This window comes from Aquila chrysaetos, chromosome 18 (assembly GCF_900496995.4).
Source record: "Aquila chrysaetos chrysaetos chromosome 18, bAquChr1.4, whole genome shotgun sequence".
NCBI lineage: Eukaryota > Metazoa > Chordata > Aves > Accipitriformes > Accipitridae > Aquila > Aquila chrysaetos.
In genome coordinates this window covers 3,746,724-3,767,650 of record NC_044021.1, presented here as the reverse complement: position 1 = coordinate 3,767,650, position 20,927 = coordinate 3,746,724, and the positions used below count along the sequence as shown (strand labels likewise).

General features: G+C 39.8%; 1 protein-coding gene across 1 annotated transcript in view; it reads left to right on the top strand.

The window, feature by feature from the left end:
• The first annotated feature begins 860 nt into the window (after positions 1 to 860).
• Positions 861 to 20,927, top strand: part of DNAH5 (dynein axonemal heavy chain 5) — a 148,247-nt gene continuing 128,180 nt past the window's right edge. The window contains exon 1 of the mRNA XM_030042131.1: positions 861 to 984. Coding sequence (XP_029897991.1) covers positions 889 to 984 — 96 coding nt within the window. The 5' untranslated portion in view covers positions 861 to 888. The remainder of the gene's footprint in view (positions 985 to 20,927) is intronic.

Genomic DNA, 20,927 nt, shown 5'->3' with positions numbered 1-20,927 from the left:
AAACTACATCCAAAGGAACAGAAGAGAAATACATTCCAAGGTGCAATACTTACCTCAAGCCTGGGCATTGGGTTTCTTGGATATTTCTGTAAAGAATTTCAGGTTTTCTGCTCCGAATTATCTGTGCTTTAGTCCTAGTAGTTAGCTTTCATGTTCTTATGGATGTGTTGACGTAGATTCGGGGTGAACAAAAGCTGCTGATGCCTCAGTGTCAGGCCGTACATATTTAGTCTGTTCTTCATGTATATTTAATCTCAGGCAGCTTTCAGTACTTTTGCGTATGCATCATAACCATTTTCTATAGCACCATTACCACCCCGCCTTGTATCTTCTGTCAGAAGTTAACGAGAATGAGATTTCCTTGGGGACAGGTTCATTTATGAACACACGTGGAATCTGATTTATAGATAAACAATCAGTATGTCTAACAGAGTGCCAGCGAGTTCTTTTTTTTTCACTGCTATATTCCGGGAGGAAGGAGTGCTGGAAAGCCGGTAACAAGGCGATTCTCTGGTCGTTTAAGAGGGCAACCCTCACCGTGTATTATGTGCACCTGTAGCATCCAGGTGTATTAAATTTCACGGCCCTTTTGTCACGCAGTTAAAAGAGCAGCCTTTGAAGCCCTTAGCTCTCCCTCCTCCCCGCAACGCCGGGTGTGAGGGCCGCAGAAATACACGCTTTCGGGAGCTGCCGAGGACGAGATGTTAAAGGTGGGATTCTTCTGCTGTGTCTTCAGTACTGAGGCTGCGCCCGACGCGAGTTTTCGGCTGTTAGCGCGGTGACCAGGCGGGACTCTCCAGGTCCCTCTCCCGGCCGAAGTTCAAGGAGCAGCCGCCCGCGGCCGGGGGGGCGGCGGGAGCCCCTCACCGTGGCGACGGTTCCCGGGCGATGGAGGCGGCGGCGGGGCCCGGCCGCCTCCGCTCCCGCCCGCCCCGGGCCCCGGGACGGGCCGCGGCCCCGCCGGGGAGCGCCGGGGAGATGCAGGTGCGGGGGGGGGGCCCGGCTAGGCCGCGGCTGCGCGAACGCGTTAAAAAAAAAAAAAAAAAAAAAAAAAAAAAAAATCAAGCGGGAAGGGGAGCGGGGCCGGGGCCGAGCGTCCCGCGGCAGGACGCGGCTCCCCCCGGGGCCCGGCCCGGCCGCGATGCCTGATGGCGACCCGGGGGCTGGTGGGGGGGGGATCCGTGTTCAGGGGAGGTCGTGCGGGGAGAGTGAACCTCCTCGCGTGTGGAGTTTGCGTGGAAAAGGGGCGTTTGGAGCGGCTTCCCCCCCCCCCCGGTCAGGTTTTGTGGGATGAGACACGGACAAGGACAGCGTCCCGGGTCACCTGCGCAGGGTGGACGGAACTGCCCTGCTCTATCTCTGCGTGTTCCGGGGTGCCTTGGAGGTTGATAAAAGAAAGTATAACTGGGGGTAACTTCCCCTGTTGCCTCCTCTGACAAGGTATTTTTACCCGCGATGAAATTCACAAAGTTTTGTTGTGTATAAATGAAATAGGTGGTGGTGTATTTTTAAGAGGGGGGCTGTTTCTGATGTTAATTACTTGGCTTGTGACCGGACTTCAGGTATGAAAATGCTTAAAGTTCTTCTTCCAGTAACAGTGGCAGAGGATGCCCTGGAGACCTGCCGTGAGAGAGGAGGAATAATATAATGTGCGCTGACAAATCCGCTCTCCTGCTTTGCGCTGGAAGCCTGTTGCTTTCAGTTCTACTCTGATTATTATTTTACTACTAGTTTGGTGGAGTTGAAACACATGATTAAGTAATTTTACAACAGTTTTTCAAGTGTTAGCATTTAATGAAACTATTTTTTTGGTGAACTATTTGTTTTCCCTTTGTTTTGGCTGAGTCCTCAGTATATCTAAAAGCAATAAAGTTTGCTGTGTGGTCTTTCACTCTTAATGGAAACTAACTTGATTACCTTTTCCTGGAAGGGGTGTGTAGTTAATAGATCCCAGAGATGGTTGGATTCCATTAGATTTCCATAGTGTTAAGACAAATGCAACTCATTCTTAACTTCTGCAGTAGTTTCCAGGCCACATTCCAAAACCATTTGGGCTGGTATTTCTGTATGGTTACAAATACAGCAAGTTACTGTGCCTATCTCTTCTAAGAGTAACTTGTTTACCAGGAGGCCTCTCCTACCAAAACTTAAAACTTTCAAGTCAAGAGAATCAGCCTAATACTGTGGTAATATCATCTAGAATACCCTAAACTTTCATAAAAAGACATTACTGGGTTTACAAGAGATCAATTAAGGAAATACAATTAATTAGTTGATATGTGGACCTAAGGATAAAAATGAAACCACTATCTCTTCATTAACATTCATTTAAATTTTGATTGTAGTGTTACACAGTTAAAAATTCAACTGGTGCTTTTTCCTTTTGCTTTCATGGATATGTGGCTATGAGGTTAAGTAGTCAGAACTTTTTTTTGAAGTCTATGGTTTGATTAGACCTTGGACCTTGGGCTGGAAACTTTTGCTCTTGTGCAACTTGGGAATTAAGTCCATATTAGTAAGTATGTGTCTTGTTTTGTCTCTTTTCTAGAATGGGGCTTGATGATATAACTTCTTAATGACCAAAAATGCCCTCCTATGTTTTAGCAGCCTATATTTTGCAGGGAATGGGGTGGAGGAAGATAGAGATGAAGGAGGATTCCTTCCACACTTGAGCAATTCAGTTTAACCACTGATGACAAGAAAGCAGCTGTGTTATTCCTGTGCAGGGTGACTTGCCTTAATGGGAGGTTTGATTAAACAGACCAACATAATAATTAACCTTTTCACTTCTACCTTAAATTTGGGGATGTTCAGGCACAGTAGCCCATGTGGAAAGATAGATAGATTCCTTTTCCACTGCCTCCCCAATGGATGTGCAGTGGATTTGTAAAATAATAATGGGAGATATGTAACAAATGCCTCTCTGGTGCTTTGCCAGGAAAACAAAAATCAAGACACTATGAATTGGTCAATAGCAGGTGTAGAGTAGTGTAAAGAGGGAAAAGCACTTGATGTATCAGTGAAAATAAGGGAAAATGTTTAAGTCATTGCCAAATAATTCTCATTAACTTTATTGAAAGAAATAAAATGCCCTCCTCTCCAATAAAAGATAAAATTTCAGCCTAATTCTATATGCCATAATCTTGGTATTGTCCTGATAGGAAACAATCCTTAAACTTTATATTTCTGTTCTGAAACAAAATACAGAAGAGGCCTTGGGTTCAGCTTCTGCCAGAGGCAGATTGCTCCAAGTCACTGAATTAATGTACATGTGCTGCAGCAGTTGTAACCCAGCAAGTCATTGCTAAGAAAAATCTTGCATTCAGCAATGTACATCAAAATGTGCAGAAAGCTGCATAATTTGTGTCATTTTGAGGAAGCACACAAAGTTGCGAGGAGAGATGGTTTAAGGTGTGGGAACTGGAAAGAAAAAGTGGATGAGAAGATGGAGCTGCTTCTTTAATGGAGTGAGTAATTCTGTGATTTTTGTGCTTGTATTTTTTTAAGCAATGATTGGATATCTTTGATCAGATTAAAAAGTATCCACTTGCTAACTGGTGGCAGCCAAAGTATTGGATACAGTTACGGAATATCAAAGCATGCAGCAAACTGCCTGTGGTGGCTGTTACTGTAGTATAAGATGGCTGAAGCAGTCTTAACAATGGCTAACGATAGCTAACCTGCTGGAAGACAGGAAAAGCTGCTTTTTGTTTCATCACCAGTAGGCTACTACAGGTAGTTAAAAGAATATGGAGCAATGGAAAGAGGAACCAATGCAGTAGCATGAGAACTATGGGTATATTTCTTTAATTTTCTAACAGGCATTCCTAATCAAAAGCCAAGTATGCCGTCTTGTTTGGAATACGGTGACAGTTGAACAATATATCAATATGGATTGCATTTCCTAAATATTTTTGGGCAAAGCATGACATCAAATCTTTAGATGGAAAGAAGGATTTTTCTTAGTCACCATCAGGCTGTGACTGGTTAAAAGAATGTCACAGGTCCCTACTGATTTCAGTAGCCAAATAATTTGAAATGCTTAATAGAGACTGGTAATGAAGGAGTGTGTCATCATCATCAGAAGATTTACAGGTAGGGAAGACCTCTGTTACTTAATCTACATCAGACAATGTGTTTGTGCTCCAAACACTTAGATCAAGAATGATAACACTTCAAGAGAAGTCATGCTCATGTACCACAGAAGCAGAAAGAGGTTTAATAAGGCCAGCAGCTACAAGGCATCTTGCATGTTGTCTGAACTCCTCCACTCCGCATGTGTGGTGGGGAGACGGCAGGCTGAGGAAGCAGCAGTTGCATGGCTCTGGTTGCTCAGCAACAATTCCAGCTTTCTGCTGTGTGTATGTGTGCCGGCAGTAGCAGTGGTGCTGTTTCCAGAAAGGTCTCATTTGTCACCAAGGAGTAAATTCCTCTCTGACACAGTTGGAAGGTATGCCATGTATGTACAGCCCTGAAAGCCCAGGGTAACTTCTAGCTTTGCATTACTGCCCCTTGTGTGGAGTTGAATGGTTTTGGTGTTTCTTTATGTAATATTGAAATTTGAAATCTATACTTACTATAGTACCAAACTTACATAAAGGAAAGTGCTTGGTTATTGGCAAATAAAGTTCTGCTTCTGTTCCTAGGTTTCTGAGTAGACATTTAAAATACCTGAAGGGTGTTGGGGCAAGGACCTAGGGTTGAACAGTGGGGCAGGGGACAGCGCTGGATGCCTTCTGGCTCCATGCTGTTGTACTGCTGACATGGAAAAGCTGCAGCTGGTCCAGTTTAACTGCACAACAGAAACAGGCCTGATAACACCAACAGTTCTGGGAAATAACAGCACAGCTCGCATGCTGTTGTGTTTCTGGGGTACCCAGTGGTTTGTGGGGTGTTATGCTGAGTTTTTCCATAGCACATATGAACACAGTGAATTTAAAGAACCATCAGATTTTTACAACAGAAAAAAAGTTTTATTTGGTGGATAATAGTGGGTGGAGTATGCAAGCTAAGGGATTATGAGATCATAACTTGGATGTGCAATCAGGTGCCAGAAGTTGGAGGCAGTAGGAAGTAGTTTCTCTTTCATCACTGTTTGATTCCTAAAAACTTATATACCAAAACCATTTTAAACTTCCAGCGTGGAGAAAATAACATAAATTCTGCCTTTTATGAAATCCTTTTAGCACATTTTAAAACAGGAGAATGGAAAATGTGGAAATCAGGATTTCTCATGTATGTGTCTAATGATTGTTAGTTTGGAAAAACAAACAAACAAAACCAAAACTTGCTTTCTTCCTTCTCTGAATTGTTTTCTGTTTTCAAAGTTTTTGACCCCTTCAAGAAAAACACTTATTGTGTTGTGAATTGTTAATATAAATCAGGTCAAGAAGCACAGATTTGTATTAAATAATTTCTTTTACTCTGATTTTCTGTGAAATTTTGAGTGTGTTGTACAAAGGATGTATAAGTGAGAAGTTCATATTGACATGGATTTATTAGCAGGATTTGTAGCTGATGGCATACACTGACTCTAGTGGTGAAAGACTTTTTTTTTTGGGGGGGGAGGGAGTGTGCTCTTCCCAGTGTGGCTGGGTAGAGCAGTGATGGGTCCCAGCTGAGCACCCTCTCGGGCTGGCCTGTCTGTGCCTCCAGTGCAGCATGTGGCAGTGATAAAGATGAGGATGCTGATGATGACTCTCTGCCCTGTCTTGTCTTTGGGACCTGTTTGAACTCCTTATTGATAGTTACTCTGATTGGAGTATGCTAATCAAATGTGAATGTTGCACATGGGTTGTTAAATCTCTGTGCACACATACTATCCAGTAATGTTTATCAAGCATCTCTGACTGTTTTCTACTTTGTTATGCATTGTGTATGGCTTTCTCTAATGTAAACTAAAATCTTCAAAGACAAAAGGCGAAGAAAGGAGGAAGTGAGGAAGGGCGATCCTCTTGCTAGATGGAATGGCTTCCCAAGAGAAGCACCCCAAGAGCACTGGTGGAGTTTGCAGGTGCAGGCCATGGGGAATAACAGCACAAGAGCAGCAGCACTAGAATGGCAAAGGGGAAAAAAAAAAACCCCAAACAAAAACCAACCAACAAACCTGCTGCAGAGGCTCTGGAAAACACCCCTCCTGGCAGTTTGGTGCAAGGTTACAGAGCTGCAAGCAGCAGGCCTTTAGCATTAGTGAGGTGAAAGCACCTGGAGGTACCATGTGGTGAGATGTTTTTAATTTGTTGCAATTTAAAAGCTGAAGTTTAAATCTACTGAAATAAATGAAGGGATTGTTACAGCCTCAAGAAAAAGGTGAGCTTCACCTTACCTGTGGGGTGTTGTTGTATCTCCCTCCCAGATGATACCGACTAGCCTCTGGACAATTATTTAGCTGTGGTGGAGAGGGAATTCCTGCTAAAAGCTGAGCAGCTGGGGTTTCATGAGTGTTGGTTTAGCTGCATGCAGACAATGCAGTAACTTCAGGGAAAAGCTTTTGGAATTTTATTTTGTTTTCGCAGGAGCACTGTTACAGGAGTAGTCAATTAAGATGGTCCTTTCAAAGTTTGAGGGAAATGTGAATAATGGGGTTTAATGTTGACTTCCCCCTGCCCTGGCCCCAAATTGCTGTATAGCAGTCATAGGATATTACTCAGAAAAAGGCACTGGAGGTGCGAAGTAAAAGAGGAATCTTGATATGATGGTATGTGAGGGAACAGCCTCCAAAGGTACAGTAAAAGTAGAAATCTAAATCTTGGATTTATCAATAAATAAATAAACCCCCAAAGGCTTAGAGCAAGCAGTGCCTTGTTAGAAGATGACTGGTTTCAGAAAGAACCAAAGACAAAAATTTTACCAAGCAGATGGGGGGTGGGGTGGGGTGTGTGAATTACACTGCAGAAAAGAAATACAAATCTATGGCCTGTGATTATTACCTTTTTATTTTTCTGGAGAAAAAGAAAAGGTATGAAAGCAGACACTAATAACACTTGCCAACCAGCCAAAATATGTTTTTCATGCCATAGCTGCTGCTACTAAAACTTGCCAAGAGGGTGTTTTTTGTTATTAGTCAAAGAACTGGGTAGCTTACATTAAATACACTTAGTTGTTGCAGCTCTGTTTCATTGAATTTTTATCATACTTAAATTGTAAAGTAATGAATAGGTAAAAGTTGCATTAACTGGAGTCTTGTTTGGTGGTAGCTCCAAATGTATAGACTGAAAAATGAGTAAGACTTTCTTAAAGTCTACTTGGAAATAAATGTTAATTATGAAGGTCATAACTTTATTAAATAAAATTTCCCCCATCACTTTCAAAGTTTTTTGAAATGTGTTGAAGGAGTTAATTTCCTTTAATTGTACATGTATTAGTAAATTATGGGGAGGGAGAGGAAACAAGGAAGACACTTTACTTGCAATGTTTTAAAACTAAGGACTTCTTATATGAGATAGTATTACAGCTGAACACCTAGCTCTTTTGCAGTTAGTATGGAAGAACTGCCATGAAACTTTTGTTTTTAGTGAATGCCTATAACTTTTCAAAGATGGACTGGTAGGCCCACCTCAAATTAACATTAGTAGGAATGATCCAAAGGGCAGCTGGAGGTTTAAATAACTTCCCAGTGACTGGAAAGAAATCACCAAGCTCAGCATAGCTACTGGACTGTTTTAATCAATGTGTTGCTTATAATGGAGTCATAGAGTACAATGGAAATACATTTTTCTTGAAATCACAGGTTATTTGCATCCTGATTGCTATATGGCCCAACTCTAAGGTTTAAGGTTAACGGTTGGACTCAATGATCTTAAAGGTCTTTTCTAACCCAAATGATTCTGTAAGTTACCCAGTATGAGTACAGCATGTGTTTGCTGCATAAGTAGCATCTGTATCTGCAGCATAAGATGTGTTTTTTCTTGTGACCCATAGGTCAGATGAGTTACTCTTGTGAGCTCAGTGCAGCTGTGAGTGGAGTTTTAAAAAGCTTTAGAGCAATTTAGTTCAGCTGTGTCTGAACAACTGTAATAGCTGTTGATTGCAGTACAAAAGTACTGCTAAACATGTGTAGTGAATAAGTCTGAATTCAGCACGAGTAATCAAAAACTTCAAAATGTTAATATTAAGACACAAATTCCATCTCTGGAACTGTTTTACTTCTTTGTGGATCCAGCTATGCTTCTGGTGCTGGTGACTAAGCTTAGGATGGATTTGAGCCATGGAGCAACTTGCAGGGCCTGAATCAAATGGTCTTGTCTGATTGCCATTGATAGCCAGACAAAAATGTGAGTTTTTAATTGACATTTTTGTTGGTTATTCCATGGAAAACAAATTCTCCAAATGGATGCTGTTATTAATACTAAGCTACCCAGAAACATCCCAGGTTAGTACAATCAAGCTTTATTTATTGATTTAATTAGGTGGTTTGCTTACTGGTAAAAAATCAGGTGTGAATCTTTAAGGCTTATGCTGCTGAATCCCCTTCCAGGTGAAGTAAATAAAGAGCAGTAGAACAGAAAATACAAACCACTACATCACTGTCTTCACTTAAAAGGGTAACAAAGTGGCTTGTAGAAAGCAGTTAATATCTGTTAAAATATTTACTACCTCAAAAAGAGATAAATGACACAAATAGTCAGTTTGCTCTGCTTGCCATGCTGATGTGGCAAATTTGTCAATTATGTCTTGATAGGCTGCATCAGTAGAGGAAGCTATCATCCTCACAGATTTAAAGGCAACAATCTGGAAGTTCAGTCTATTACAGGTATATTGCTAATCTGTACAAATACTTTTTTTTGATCTTCATAGTGATAACTTCAGCAAAAAAGTTGCTTTTTTCACAAATCTGTATTTCCTCATCTAATTTGCTTAAAATGGAAATGTTGTAACTTTAGAAACTTGTCTCTTGGAGTGTTCTATTTATGTTAGACTTGGTGTATTCTTAGACTTAATGAAAGAGAGAAGTTTTAACTAGTGATCCAATGGTAAGTCTTGGAGACCCTTCTCAGATGATGACTCTTGTGGTTTAACCCCAGCTGACAACTAAGCACCATGCAGCAGCTTGTTCCATCCCCTCCTGGTGGGATGGGGAAGAGAATCAGAAAAGTGATAAAACTCATGGGCTGAGACAAAGACAATTTAATAGGGAAAGCAAAAGCTGCACACGCAAGCAAAGCAAAACCAGGAATTCGTTCACCACTTCCCATCAGCAGGCAGGTGTTCAGCCATCTCCAGGAAAGCTGGGCTCCATCATGTGTGATGGTTATGTGGGAAGGCAAATGCCTTCACTCTGAAGGTTCCCCCCTGCCTTCCTGCTTCTTCCCCCAGCTTTCTGTGCTGAGCATGATGTCATATGGTGTGGAATATCCCTTGGGTCAGTCGGGGTCAGCTGTCCCAGCTGTGTCCCCTCCCAACTCCTTGTGCCCCCCCCAGCCTCCTCACTGGTGGGGTGGGGGGAGAAGCAGAACAGCCCTTGGCTCTGTGGTAAGCACTGCTCAGCAGTAAGGAAAACATCCCTGTGTTATCAACACAGCACAAATCCAAAACATGGCACCATGCTAGCTACTATGAAGAAAATTAACTCTATCCCAGCCAAAACCAGCACTCTCATTCTGTCAGTCATGTGCAAGAGCTACAAAAGGTGGCTAGTTGTTTAGACTGCAAGATGTTCGAAAAGTTATGGAACAGAGATGTGATCTAAAACAAAGCTATAACAGTTCTTCAGTTCTTGACTGTAAAGATGGTGCACTTATTCTCTGGACAGCTCTGATAGCCCTTGAAAACAGAAATGCGAAGGCAACTTTTGTGTAAGGCATGATTGTTCAGGTTGGTGTGGCCTGTTTACAGCCTCATGGAGAGTCTGTAACTTCCAAACATGAAGCAGACAGAATGGAAACACTGTTTGGCTTAGCACTGCATGCTACACAGATAATTAGCAATTCTTTACAATAAAAATCATAGTTATTCATGTTCTTTTCTTGAAGCTAAATGCTTCATTTACTGTAATGGAATTCTGCAGATGGCAGAAAGGAAATGTTTCATGGCTTTCTAGAAAATATACAGCAACATCATCTATTAGCATTGAATTGTTGACCCCATGTGGCATAAGACAAAGCAATCTTTGGAAATACAATATTACAGCTTCTGCTGTTGTGCTGATTAAGAAGTTGAAGTTTTAGTTCTAGGATGGATAAGGATGTACTCACAACCTTTATGATGATACACTAACTTGTCTGAAGGATAACGTGCAGGTCCTAGAGTTAGATGTTCAATTCTTTCAGAGAAACGGTGGTGACAGCGCATCTAAAGGAGGCTCCTGCAGGAAGAAAGTATGCTTAGACTGTATTAGGAATAATGACATATTTCAGCTGCTGTGTAATGTAGCAATCAAATACAATAACTCTCAACATAAATTTTGCCATCATGGACCAACTTGTTTAGTACTTACCGCTGTATAGATTACAGATAGATTCATGCAGTGTTTATTTTTTTGTTCTTATTGCTGAACTCTTGTCACAGTAGTTGAAATAAACCTAATTTTCATCCCTTCCTTAAGCAGGGGTCCTCAAGGAATGTAAAATAGTGGCATACCTCTAAAAGTTGATGTAAAGATTAAGGTAACTGTAATGAGACCACTTGAACACAAGAATTCAGTGTTTGAGTTTCAGCACTGTCATTCCTGCTTAGACAAATTGGGTAGTCATAACACCACATATTAAACTTACATCCACACTTGTGAACATGGAACAAGGAGGATGTCTACAACCAATTAAAAATAATATCTTCTTAAATTCCTCCTGACTTGGAAATATTTGCCTTGACTTTTGCAGGCTTTGCAGTCTTAATAGTGAAATTATATTTTCCATATGAAAGTGAATGGATGTCTGTAATACAGAACATACTCTGTTGAGAGATGATATAATCACACTTAATGCTAGTGCATTTGTAGGGAGCTAAGTGGACAGATTGCTCCTTGCTCCATCGAGAGAGATAACCAAGCTGCAAGAAAGTATCTGTGAAAGGCCTGTATCTAATGCATATGACCAGTCTTGGGACTGGAGTATCAAGTAAAAACACTCAAGATGCTATAAAATGTACATGTGAATATGCAGCCTTTTTATAGCTAGCTAATTACCAGAGATCAACTTAAAAGTAATCTTTTGATGGTTTTGAAATCAAATGTATGAATGTGTCTTTTTTTAATCTAGATGGGAAAAGCCTTGCAGAACAATTAAGACAGGAAACACATCCCCCACCCTCCCAATATTATCTATTCCAGGACTTGTGTCCTCTGTTGTGATTGGTGGCAAGCTTCTTAAATCACTATCTCTTTGAAAAGTTTCTATTTCAGTTATTTCTGCCCTGTTGCAGAATTCTGATTTACCAGTTTCTAGTAGCTGTGTAGATAGCAAAGGGTACAGCAGAACCAGGTACTTCATTGTTTCAAGAATTATACTTTTTTTTTTAATCTGGAGATGGTTACTAGTAAGATATCAATGTGACCCACTGAGACAGTAAAATAATGTGACTTGGAATCCTGAATGGGTTGAACAGGTTAGTTGGTTGCAGCTCTGGAAAGGTAGGTCAGAACAAAAGCCTAATTTGTTATATAACCTCATATTTGACAACTGACTCACCACAACTCTATTTCTAAGGTGAAATGAGCGAAAAGTTCATTAGTCCATCAACTGTTATTGCAGTGATGCTTTGTTTGCCATGCAACAGCTTGAAAAGATAATCTTTTAATTGTTTAATGCTAGACAACAGTTACTGAGTACCATTATTTGCACTTTCATTGCAGATGGTATCACAGTGTTGTCTTTGTATAGGAACCTGTGAGCTACTTTGCTGTAGGAATGGCTGGCATGTGTGTTTTTATACATATATATGTATCAAATGTTGTCTGTTAGAGATTTTTCTAACTATAACCAACAACTTGCTGAATACCCTTTTTTGACATAGACTATCAAGAACTTCTGCAGTGACAGAGAAAAATGGGAGCAAACCAGTGGGTGCTATAAGCAAGAAAAAGTAGGTGCCACTGCATATTTATTTGAAATGTAATCTATGGTAGTTTGAGAAGTCCTCAAGGCTGAATTGTTAATTGGTAAACATTGCTTCCAAGGGAAGTAATGCTCAAGAACTCTTCTAAAAAGAGAAGTCCAAGTCTTGGATCCTCTTCCATAAGAAACCTTGGATTTGGCTGCCTGTTTTACGCTGGAGGCCTGTATTTCTGCTTCAGAAATGTGGGAATGAGAGAATGAGAACCTCAGATGTCTTTCCTCTGAGGGAGTGGTGTGAGGAAGAAAAGGGATGGAAACACTTTCTCATGAAATCCTAACCAACTAGCCAACCTTTATGTGATAAACCAATCCAACTATGAAAATGTGAAGAATAGGTGCAAAATTTGGGGTGGGTTCCAGACCTCTGTTGAATGTATGCTTAACTGCTACTCACAAAGATGAGGAATCCAGACAAGCTAGGGAGGCTGTAGAGCTTCAGGATGAAGTTTTGCACTGAGACTGATCCTGTTTCATGCTTTATTGAAACCAGAGAGGATGGTCTGCATCTTGTGCTTTCCTTGTCCCAGGCCTCGTAGTTGTGTGATGGAGTAAATGTGTTCAGTGAGCCAGATAAGATGAAGAAAAATCTTGCCTTTTTTGTTAGTTATTTAAAAAGTGAGCAATTGCCTGCCAGTTGTCTGCCTTAATTTGTAGTGGACAGTTTGGGGCCTGGTTTTCAGTTCATGTGCTGTCATGTGTCAGTAATTGAGCCCTTATCCAGGGTGATTACCAATTTCTATATGTTAGCCAGTTGTTTACAAAGGTAGAAATAGACTTCATGGTAGTAATGATCAGCTCAGAGACCATTGCTTTATATGTGAAATCAGCATTAGGGTTGTTCTTTTTCCATTTGCCTACACTGAATTTTCATCTGCCACTCTAACACGTAGTTGCTCAGTCTTGGAAGGTTTGGTAGGTCTTTGTGGTCATCCTTATTACCTTGAATAACTTAGTTTTGTCTGCAGACTTTATCATTCTCACAGCCTTTCCCTTTTCTACCTGACTATGTGCAGATGCCTGGAGACCTCCACTTGCACCTTACACCTCTTGCTGTGAGAACTATTCACTTTATTCCTATCCTCTCTTTCCCAACATTTAATCAACTTATTTATCTCTGAAGGGTCATTTCCCTTATGCTTTTCCTAAAAGCATTTGATAGTGGACCTTTTTGAAAGCTTTTGGCAAATCCAGGTCATGTAGATCAATCTTATTGATCAACACTAATGCTTGTTAACGCCTTCGGTGAACCTCAGCAGTTCATGATGAGTGTTTCTCCCTTTCACAAAAACCTCGTTGACTTTTCCTTTGGAAATTAAATTAGTTGAGCTGCCCCTTAATTCTTTTCTTTATTATAATGCCTGTTATTTTACCTTGTCAGGCTTCCTCATCAGTTGTTTCTCATTCAGCTAGCCCTGAAAGTGTGCATTTTATAAGCCAGTGAGCAGTCCTCATACTGATGCGGAGAATGTGTCACACTAAGCAGTTTTGCTCTTTTGTCTTTGAGTTCCTTTAGAATTTTTGGGTACCTACCCTTCTGATGCATTACTTACCATTGATTTTTAAACACCCTTTTTTTTTTTGACAGCTTATAAGCTGGTCCTCTGAGCTTTAATGTGTTGCTGTGTAAGTGGGAGGTTCCTATGAAGGAAATTTTGAACTCTTCTGCAGCAAAAATGTATACAAATTTAGTAATCTCCTATTGCATTCTTGCAATACTATGATTTTTATGACATTATGAGAAGCTTCCTACTTCTGTGATATGCTGTGAAAGAGACCATTATCAAAACTTTCTTTCTTGCTAGCTGTTACTCAGACTGCTTCATCTTGCCTTATTGCATCTTTTCTAAGATTCTCTAGTTCCTTAAAATGGAAAATGTATTACTTGCATGGTTACTTGAACTGAAATTGTCTGTTCTCACAATAATGCCTCTTTATTTGGTAAGACCCACACATCCTGTCTCTCTTGGTAAACAGAAGGCTAATTGTGTATCTGTCTACTTAATATATTTGGTGTTTTATCTTTAAATTTTATTTTCTTAGCAGTGGATCAAACAGGCAGGCAGAGCCTGGAGAACAAATGTCTTGCCTAAAGTAGAACAGGGAATTACACTAGGACTTCTACATGGTAGGTTAATTCTTAAAGCAGTACTATCCTTCACCATAAAAGGCTTGTTGGGCAGCAAGATGACATTACTATAGGTTAAAATCTTAATCATATCTAATTACCTCATCAAACAAGTAAGATGAGGAGAAAGTTGTGTTTTTCAGCTATGATAGCCTTTTTTTTTTGTTTACTTGCTTGAGCTGAAAATGGACATTAGGTGGCTGACAAATTGTGCATTCATTAGATGCTTAAGACAAAAAGCATTTTTTGGAATGACAAGCAACCTAAATGCCTGCTAGTGTAGGAAATCACTAAAATATGTTAAAGTTTTAGTTTTTCTCAGCAAAGCAGTTAAAAAACCTTGCCTTAATTAAAGGTATTGAAGCCTCAATGTTATTTGACTTTGAAAGCAGTTCAAGGTAAGAAAGTCCATCCTTCGCTTTGATTATCATTGCAGTTGTATGAAGAAAATGCAGCAGAGTAGGATATGCTTTTAAGTTCCTCCATTTCTGTTCAGTGTAGATTTTAATCTGTGATTTGTAAGTGATCATCTCTGTAAAGGACAATTTCATTTGCCAAATTTTTTATAGACTGTGTTTTGTGGTCTTGTGAAAAACAGCATGGAAGTAAGGTACGCTTTTGGTTTTTAACCACTAGATGGTAGCTAACCACTATCTGTAATTACCCGTAGTAAAAGAAACTTTGTTGCTGAAGCTGTGCAGTATAACACTATCAAAAAATCTTTTGATGTTGTGAGATGAACTTTCATTATTCCTAAACTAATGTGACAACTTAATATTTTCATATAAAGTTTTCTCTAATGTGGTTGATTGTGTGCTTCATGGTTTTACCGACCTTTGTAGTGGTGATTTACCCCAGATCTGACTTACTGTTTTTTAGGGTGCTGAACATAGTCTGTCATGTGTCTCTGGAGATAGCCTTGACTAAAACTATTCTGAGAATGCTGAGTTAAAATACAAGATTGCATAGCCTCCTTAATATATATATATTACATTATTAAAAATAATGCAACTTCACCATGGATTTTACATTCCTGAAGCATCTGGGGAAAAAAATGTATTTTTCAAATCACAGATCTGATTGAGGATCACCAATAAAGTAAAGGGCAAAAGATCTTTTTTTGAAGTTGATGAAAAACGGCAAGAAAACTTTTTTTGCAAATGTTAAAAATGTTTTTGTACGTGTCGAATTTGGTACTGTGATAAGACAAGGAGTCCTTGTTAAGTTATTGATTATATGACCCTGCCTCAGCAAGAACTGTTCTGTTCAAAAAAATCTTTAAAATGAACCTGGATTATTGGGCCCAGTTACACAGCCATGATATACTATTCAAAATAATGCTCTTGTGGATGTAAAGCAAATTCCTAAAGCAATATTTTTATAGCAGTTTCAGCAGTTATCAGCTATACCAAACTTAAGGCTGAGCACTATTTGGTTTTGTGGCTTGTAAGGCAAAGAAGTGGTACAGGTGGTAAGAGTCTTGCTTATGGTTGCTGACCAAAAGGTTGCTGCTTAGCCTTCTGGGTTGTTGGATGTATTAATGGTGTGCTCAGTTGGCTCTGCTGGAAGTCTGGCTTTTGACCTTGGGACAATAGTGACCTGAGAGAGGCAGTTAAGTACTGTCTCAACCACTTCATTATTTTCAGTTCTCCTTTTTAACACGTAATGAGGTGGAAGATCACAGGAATTTGCTTTCAATAAATATCAGAAATCTTTCCATAATGGTAACCAAGATCAGCATATTATCTAGTACTGTAAATGCAGTCTACTTCAAAGGTTCTGAGTGAGAGCTGATTGAGGACATCTTACAGTTGCAAAGAGGTTTTGTGTGTGAGTTAATGATTTGTAATTATTTGATATTAACATATATTTAGGTCCCCTCCATGGGTTAGACTATTCCCTGTCATGATTGCCAGTCATTAATTTTGCCAGTCTTTTAATTAATGTAAAAATGCCACATTCCAAGCTACTTAAATGACAGATTTCTGGAGTGACTGTTTCTTTTTGCAGATGATAAATGAGCTGACAGAGATGCTCTGCTGGGCTTGCCCCTCACAAACAAAAAGAACTAGCTGAAGATGTGGAGGTTGAGGGAGGCCTTGACTGCAGTGATCATGAGGTTGTGGAGCTTAAAACCCTGAAAGAAGTGAAACAACCAGCAGGGTCACAACCTTAGACCTCAGGACAGCAAATTTTTGATTTTTTTCAGGGATCTGCTTGGCAGGATCCCATGAAGGACTTCCCTAGAGGGAAATGGGACTGAGGAAAACTGATCTGCAAGAACAACATCCTTGGAATGTAAGGACAGGTCATTCAACATGCAGAAGGAAGAGCAGGCCTTGCAGAAGGCCAGCATGGATGAACACGGAGACCCTGTCTGAGCTCAAACATGCAAGCTTCCATAAAAGTTAGAATTGTGGATGGGCTGCTCAGGAGGAATATAGAGACAATGCCTGAGTGTGCAGAGATAGAGTTAAAAAGCTAAAGCTCAGCTGGAGTTCAAACTTGTGAGGTGGGTGCAGGGAAATGAGAATGGCTTTTCTAAGTACACTGGCAGCAAAAGAAAATGTAGGCCCACTGCTTAGTGGGACAGGGGACTAAGCAACAAAGAACATGGGAAAGGCTGAAGTATTCAGTGTCTTTTTAACCTCAGTATTCATAAGTTTGGTTTGCCCTCTGACTTTCTTGGTCTTCAGGCCTTCTTGCAGAATGTATGGAAATGAAGGATTACTCATGGTAGCTGAAGATAGTGTTAGGGAGCACTTAAGCCAATTGGATGTATGGAAGTCAGAGCAGGCGACTGAGGGTGCTGAGAGAGGAAACCAATGTCCTTTTGAGGCCTCTCGCATCTTTGAAAGGCCATGATGATCTCGATTCCTGATGACTGGAAAAAACCAAATGCCACACCCATCTACAAAAATGAGTAGAGGCAAGGTCCAGGGAATGACAGACCAGTCAGCTGCACCTCAGTCCCTGGTAAGGTTGTGGGGCAAACTGTTCTGGAAGCCATTTTACAGCATGTGAAGGACCAAGAAGGTGATTGTGAACAGCCAGCATAGATTTACCAATGTCAAATCCTGCATGACCAACTTGATTGCCTTCTATGTTGAGATGGCTGGCTATGTAGACAAGGAGAAAGCAGTGGTTGTGTTCTTTATCTTGACTTTATCAAGGTATTTGACAAGGTGTCCCATAATAATTTGGGTGGCAAATTGGCTGGACAAGCAGGCTTCAAGTAGTACCAAGTCCAGCTAGTGGCCAGTTGCTAGTGGTATCCCTCAGGGACTGATAGTGAGGCTAATACTGTTTAGTGTCTTTACAAATGACCTGAATGATGGGACAGAGTGCACTCTCTGCAAGGGTGTTGAGGATAAACTCGGGGGAGAGGCTGGTGTGGGGATGGCAGGGCTGCTATTCAAACAAACCTGGACAGGCTTGAGAAATGGACTGACAGGATCCTCAAGAAATTCAATGAAACCAAATGTGAAGTCCTACAGTTAGGACGGAATAACCTTGTATGACAGTACAGGCCAGTGGCCAACTTGCTAGATAGCAGGTTTACAGAGAAGGACTGAAGGGTTATGTTCAACAGCAAGTTGAACGTGAGCCAGTAATGCGCATCACAGCAAAGAATGCTGACCACAGACAGGGCTGAAATAGCCATAAGGTTGACAGAGTAAGTTCAGAAATGGGTCACCGAGATGGTCAGGAGGCCAGAGTGTGTGGTGTGTGAGAAGATACCTAAAGAACTGGGTTTGTTCAGCCCTAGGAAGAAAAGGCTAAGGGGAGACCTTACTGCAGCCTACAATCATCTAATGGGAGGGTAGGGGAAGGACAGAGCTGAACTTTTTATGAAGGTGTATGGTAATAAGAGCCAACATACACAAACTGGAACCTAGGAGATGCCAGTTAGATGGGAATAGTTTTTATGTTGGGTGGTCAAACACTGTTACAGTGCCCAAGAGGTTGTGGAATCTCCATCCTTTGAGATATTCAAAACCCAGCTGCACGCATACAATTGGACTTGCTTTGAGCAGAACACTGGACTAGACGACTTCCAGAGATCTCTTTAAACCTATATGATTTTGTGGTTCTGGAATTTAGTTGCTATGACCTTACATCATTTTATGAAAAAGCTCCATGATTCATAGGTGGTTCTTTGCGAGATTTATTTAAGCTTCCCCCCTGCCTCACCTTGTTTTCTTAAAAAAGAGCTTTTATTGATGCATGGCAAAGTTCAGCCTGTTGGGCTGAGTTTTTACATTGAAAGTCACATACATCCTGCAAAGAGGTAAATAATTCCTCAGTGTTCTGAATATATCTAGGAATTAACCATATATTTAATATTTAATAGCATGTTTAATTTCAAAAGAGAAGGCTGTAAAGGGTTCAGAGAAAGCTACAGGTGTTTACTTTGACACAAAGTGCAATTTTTTTCAGTCTTTCAAATGTATACACAATCAGATTTCAGTGTAGTAGGTGGGGAAAATTGTATGGTAAAATCAGATAATGTGGGGAAAATGGTTTCTACTTGTGATTTTTAGCAACACTGAGGTGGTCAAGTGATTTTAGATGTGATTGACATTGATATGAGTGAAAGCAGAAATATTTAGGGGCATTCTAAGCCTGAAATAGCTGCAGAAATTTCTTGGGTTTTTTGTTCCTAATACTGGATCATCAGTTTGTTTTTCTTGGCATTTTCAAGAGGACATCAGATTAGATTCTGTCACTGAAGTGGAAAAAATTAAGGTTATTTTAAGAAGAAAAAACTTAACATTACTTGCTGAAGAAAAATTGCTGTATTAAGCAACCATTGTATGATTGAAAAATAACTGAGACTGAATGTATTTGTATAAAAAATATGAATAGAAAACTCAGTAATTCAGTAGTCTGTAGGTAAAAGCTATCTGAAAGCTGCTTGACTGTTGTTGCTATATATTTAAACAATCATCTGTGACAAGGAAACCAAGATGTCTGTTGACATGAGGATTACTTAAGAAGGCTAAACACAAATCAGATAAGCAGTTACAAAATTGACTTTTGCAAATGGTTATGTTGCCCTTGAGCATGATGAATTGTATCTAGTGGTGTTTGTATATAAACAATATCACCTTAACAACACTGTGGTTGGTAGCAGTAATTTTCAACCCCTAATCTATAGGCAGTAAATTCTGGTGCTTAGAGATTTCTAGTTTCTAAAGTAGTCCAATTTAGTTTTCAAGTAATTTAAATGCACATTAGAACTGAATTTTAAATACAGAGCTAGAGTTAACAGTTGCTGGCTTTTTAGTTCTTATTGTATTTTCTAGAGTTTTTTTGGTGTTCCTACAGAGAAGGAATGAAACAAATGTAAACAAAAGGTTGGGGGGAGAGTGAAAAATGATGTATTGAGAATCTTGCGCCATGGTTTAAGGCTTATTGCTGAAAAACAGTACTCAATGCTTATATCGACTAGTACAATGTTTAGAGCTGGAAGAAAGCAACTTTGGAAACAAAGCATTGGCAGAGTTATAAAGGTAAGGAAAACTGAACTTTGGACTAGGTAGAGACTAGTAACTATATAGTTGAATAAAGGTGTGAATTGGGGGTGTGTGTGTAGAAAAATGTGTGTGTTAAAATGGTGTAAGTGGATGATGTTGGTTTCACAAAACATTCCAATTATATAAAAATGGATCAACTTTGCCTTTTAAAGCAAAACATAGTATTTGGGATAGGTATTTGTTGTGAGAAGTGTTTTTAGTTTGCTGTAACTGGTCTTACAAGTTAATTGGTAGGCTATCAGTCAAGGCTTGGTTGCACAATTTGTTTTGAAAGGTAAATGCACTGGGAGATATTTATTCATTTGACTACTGGTACTTGTATCTTGTCCAGATTGTTGCAGTGGTCTAGTAATGCTATAATTTAACAAATGTTATACTGGTACAATAAAGAGCTTGATGCTAGATCTGGCAACAAAATAGGGGTGGGCTCTGCCACCAAGGAAAATTGAAGTTTAACTTCTCTCTTCCTGTAATTGTAAAACGGGAATAGAATTTTGAAGACACTATGTAGCATTGAGAAACAATAAGAAAATATAGAAGTCGTTAAGACCCTTAGACTAATTTTAAAAGCTGGCTGTTTGAACAAGCTGTTACTGGGTTAATGCAGTGTTATAACAAATGTGGGAAAGCTCTGACTGATGCTTGATATTTGAGTCAGCTAAGGGGACTGCCCTAACTCTGTAGGGTATGTGTTTTTTGGAGAGGAGCAAATAAAAAGGTGTGTGTCTGTTGAAAACTCAGGGTGCTTGGAAAGTGTAAAATGGTTTGCAGTTTACTTCTACAGGGAAATCTGAGCAATGCTTATGCAATATAAAACACCTTAGTAAGTTAAAGGAGAGACAGAGGAATGCCATGTTGGTTAACTAAGTTTTGGATAAGACAGTAAATTAATAATAGAACACTTTTACTTTTTGACTCTTACTGTTGAACTTCCCAGTAAAGTTCAAGTGTATTGCTTATCCATAAGACTTTGATCTGAGAGTATCTAAATTCAGTAATTGACAATACAGTTCAGTATTCTGACAACCAAATGCATCATTTGCTGGATAAACTGTGTTCAGGAGCAAGTTTTAACTTGTGCAGTTATGACTTGCATACTAAATAACATTCATGCTAACTCTATTTAGAGTGTCTGCAGACACATCAGCAACTGCACTCTGTAATGGAGAAGTTGGCATTAGTCAATATTTGGCTTCGGAGACTGTTCTTTCA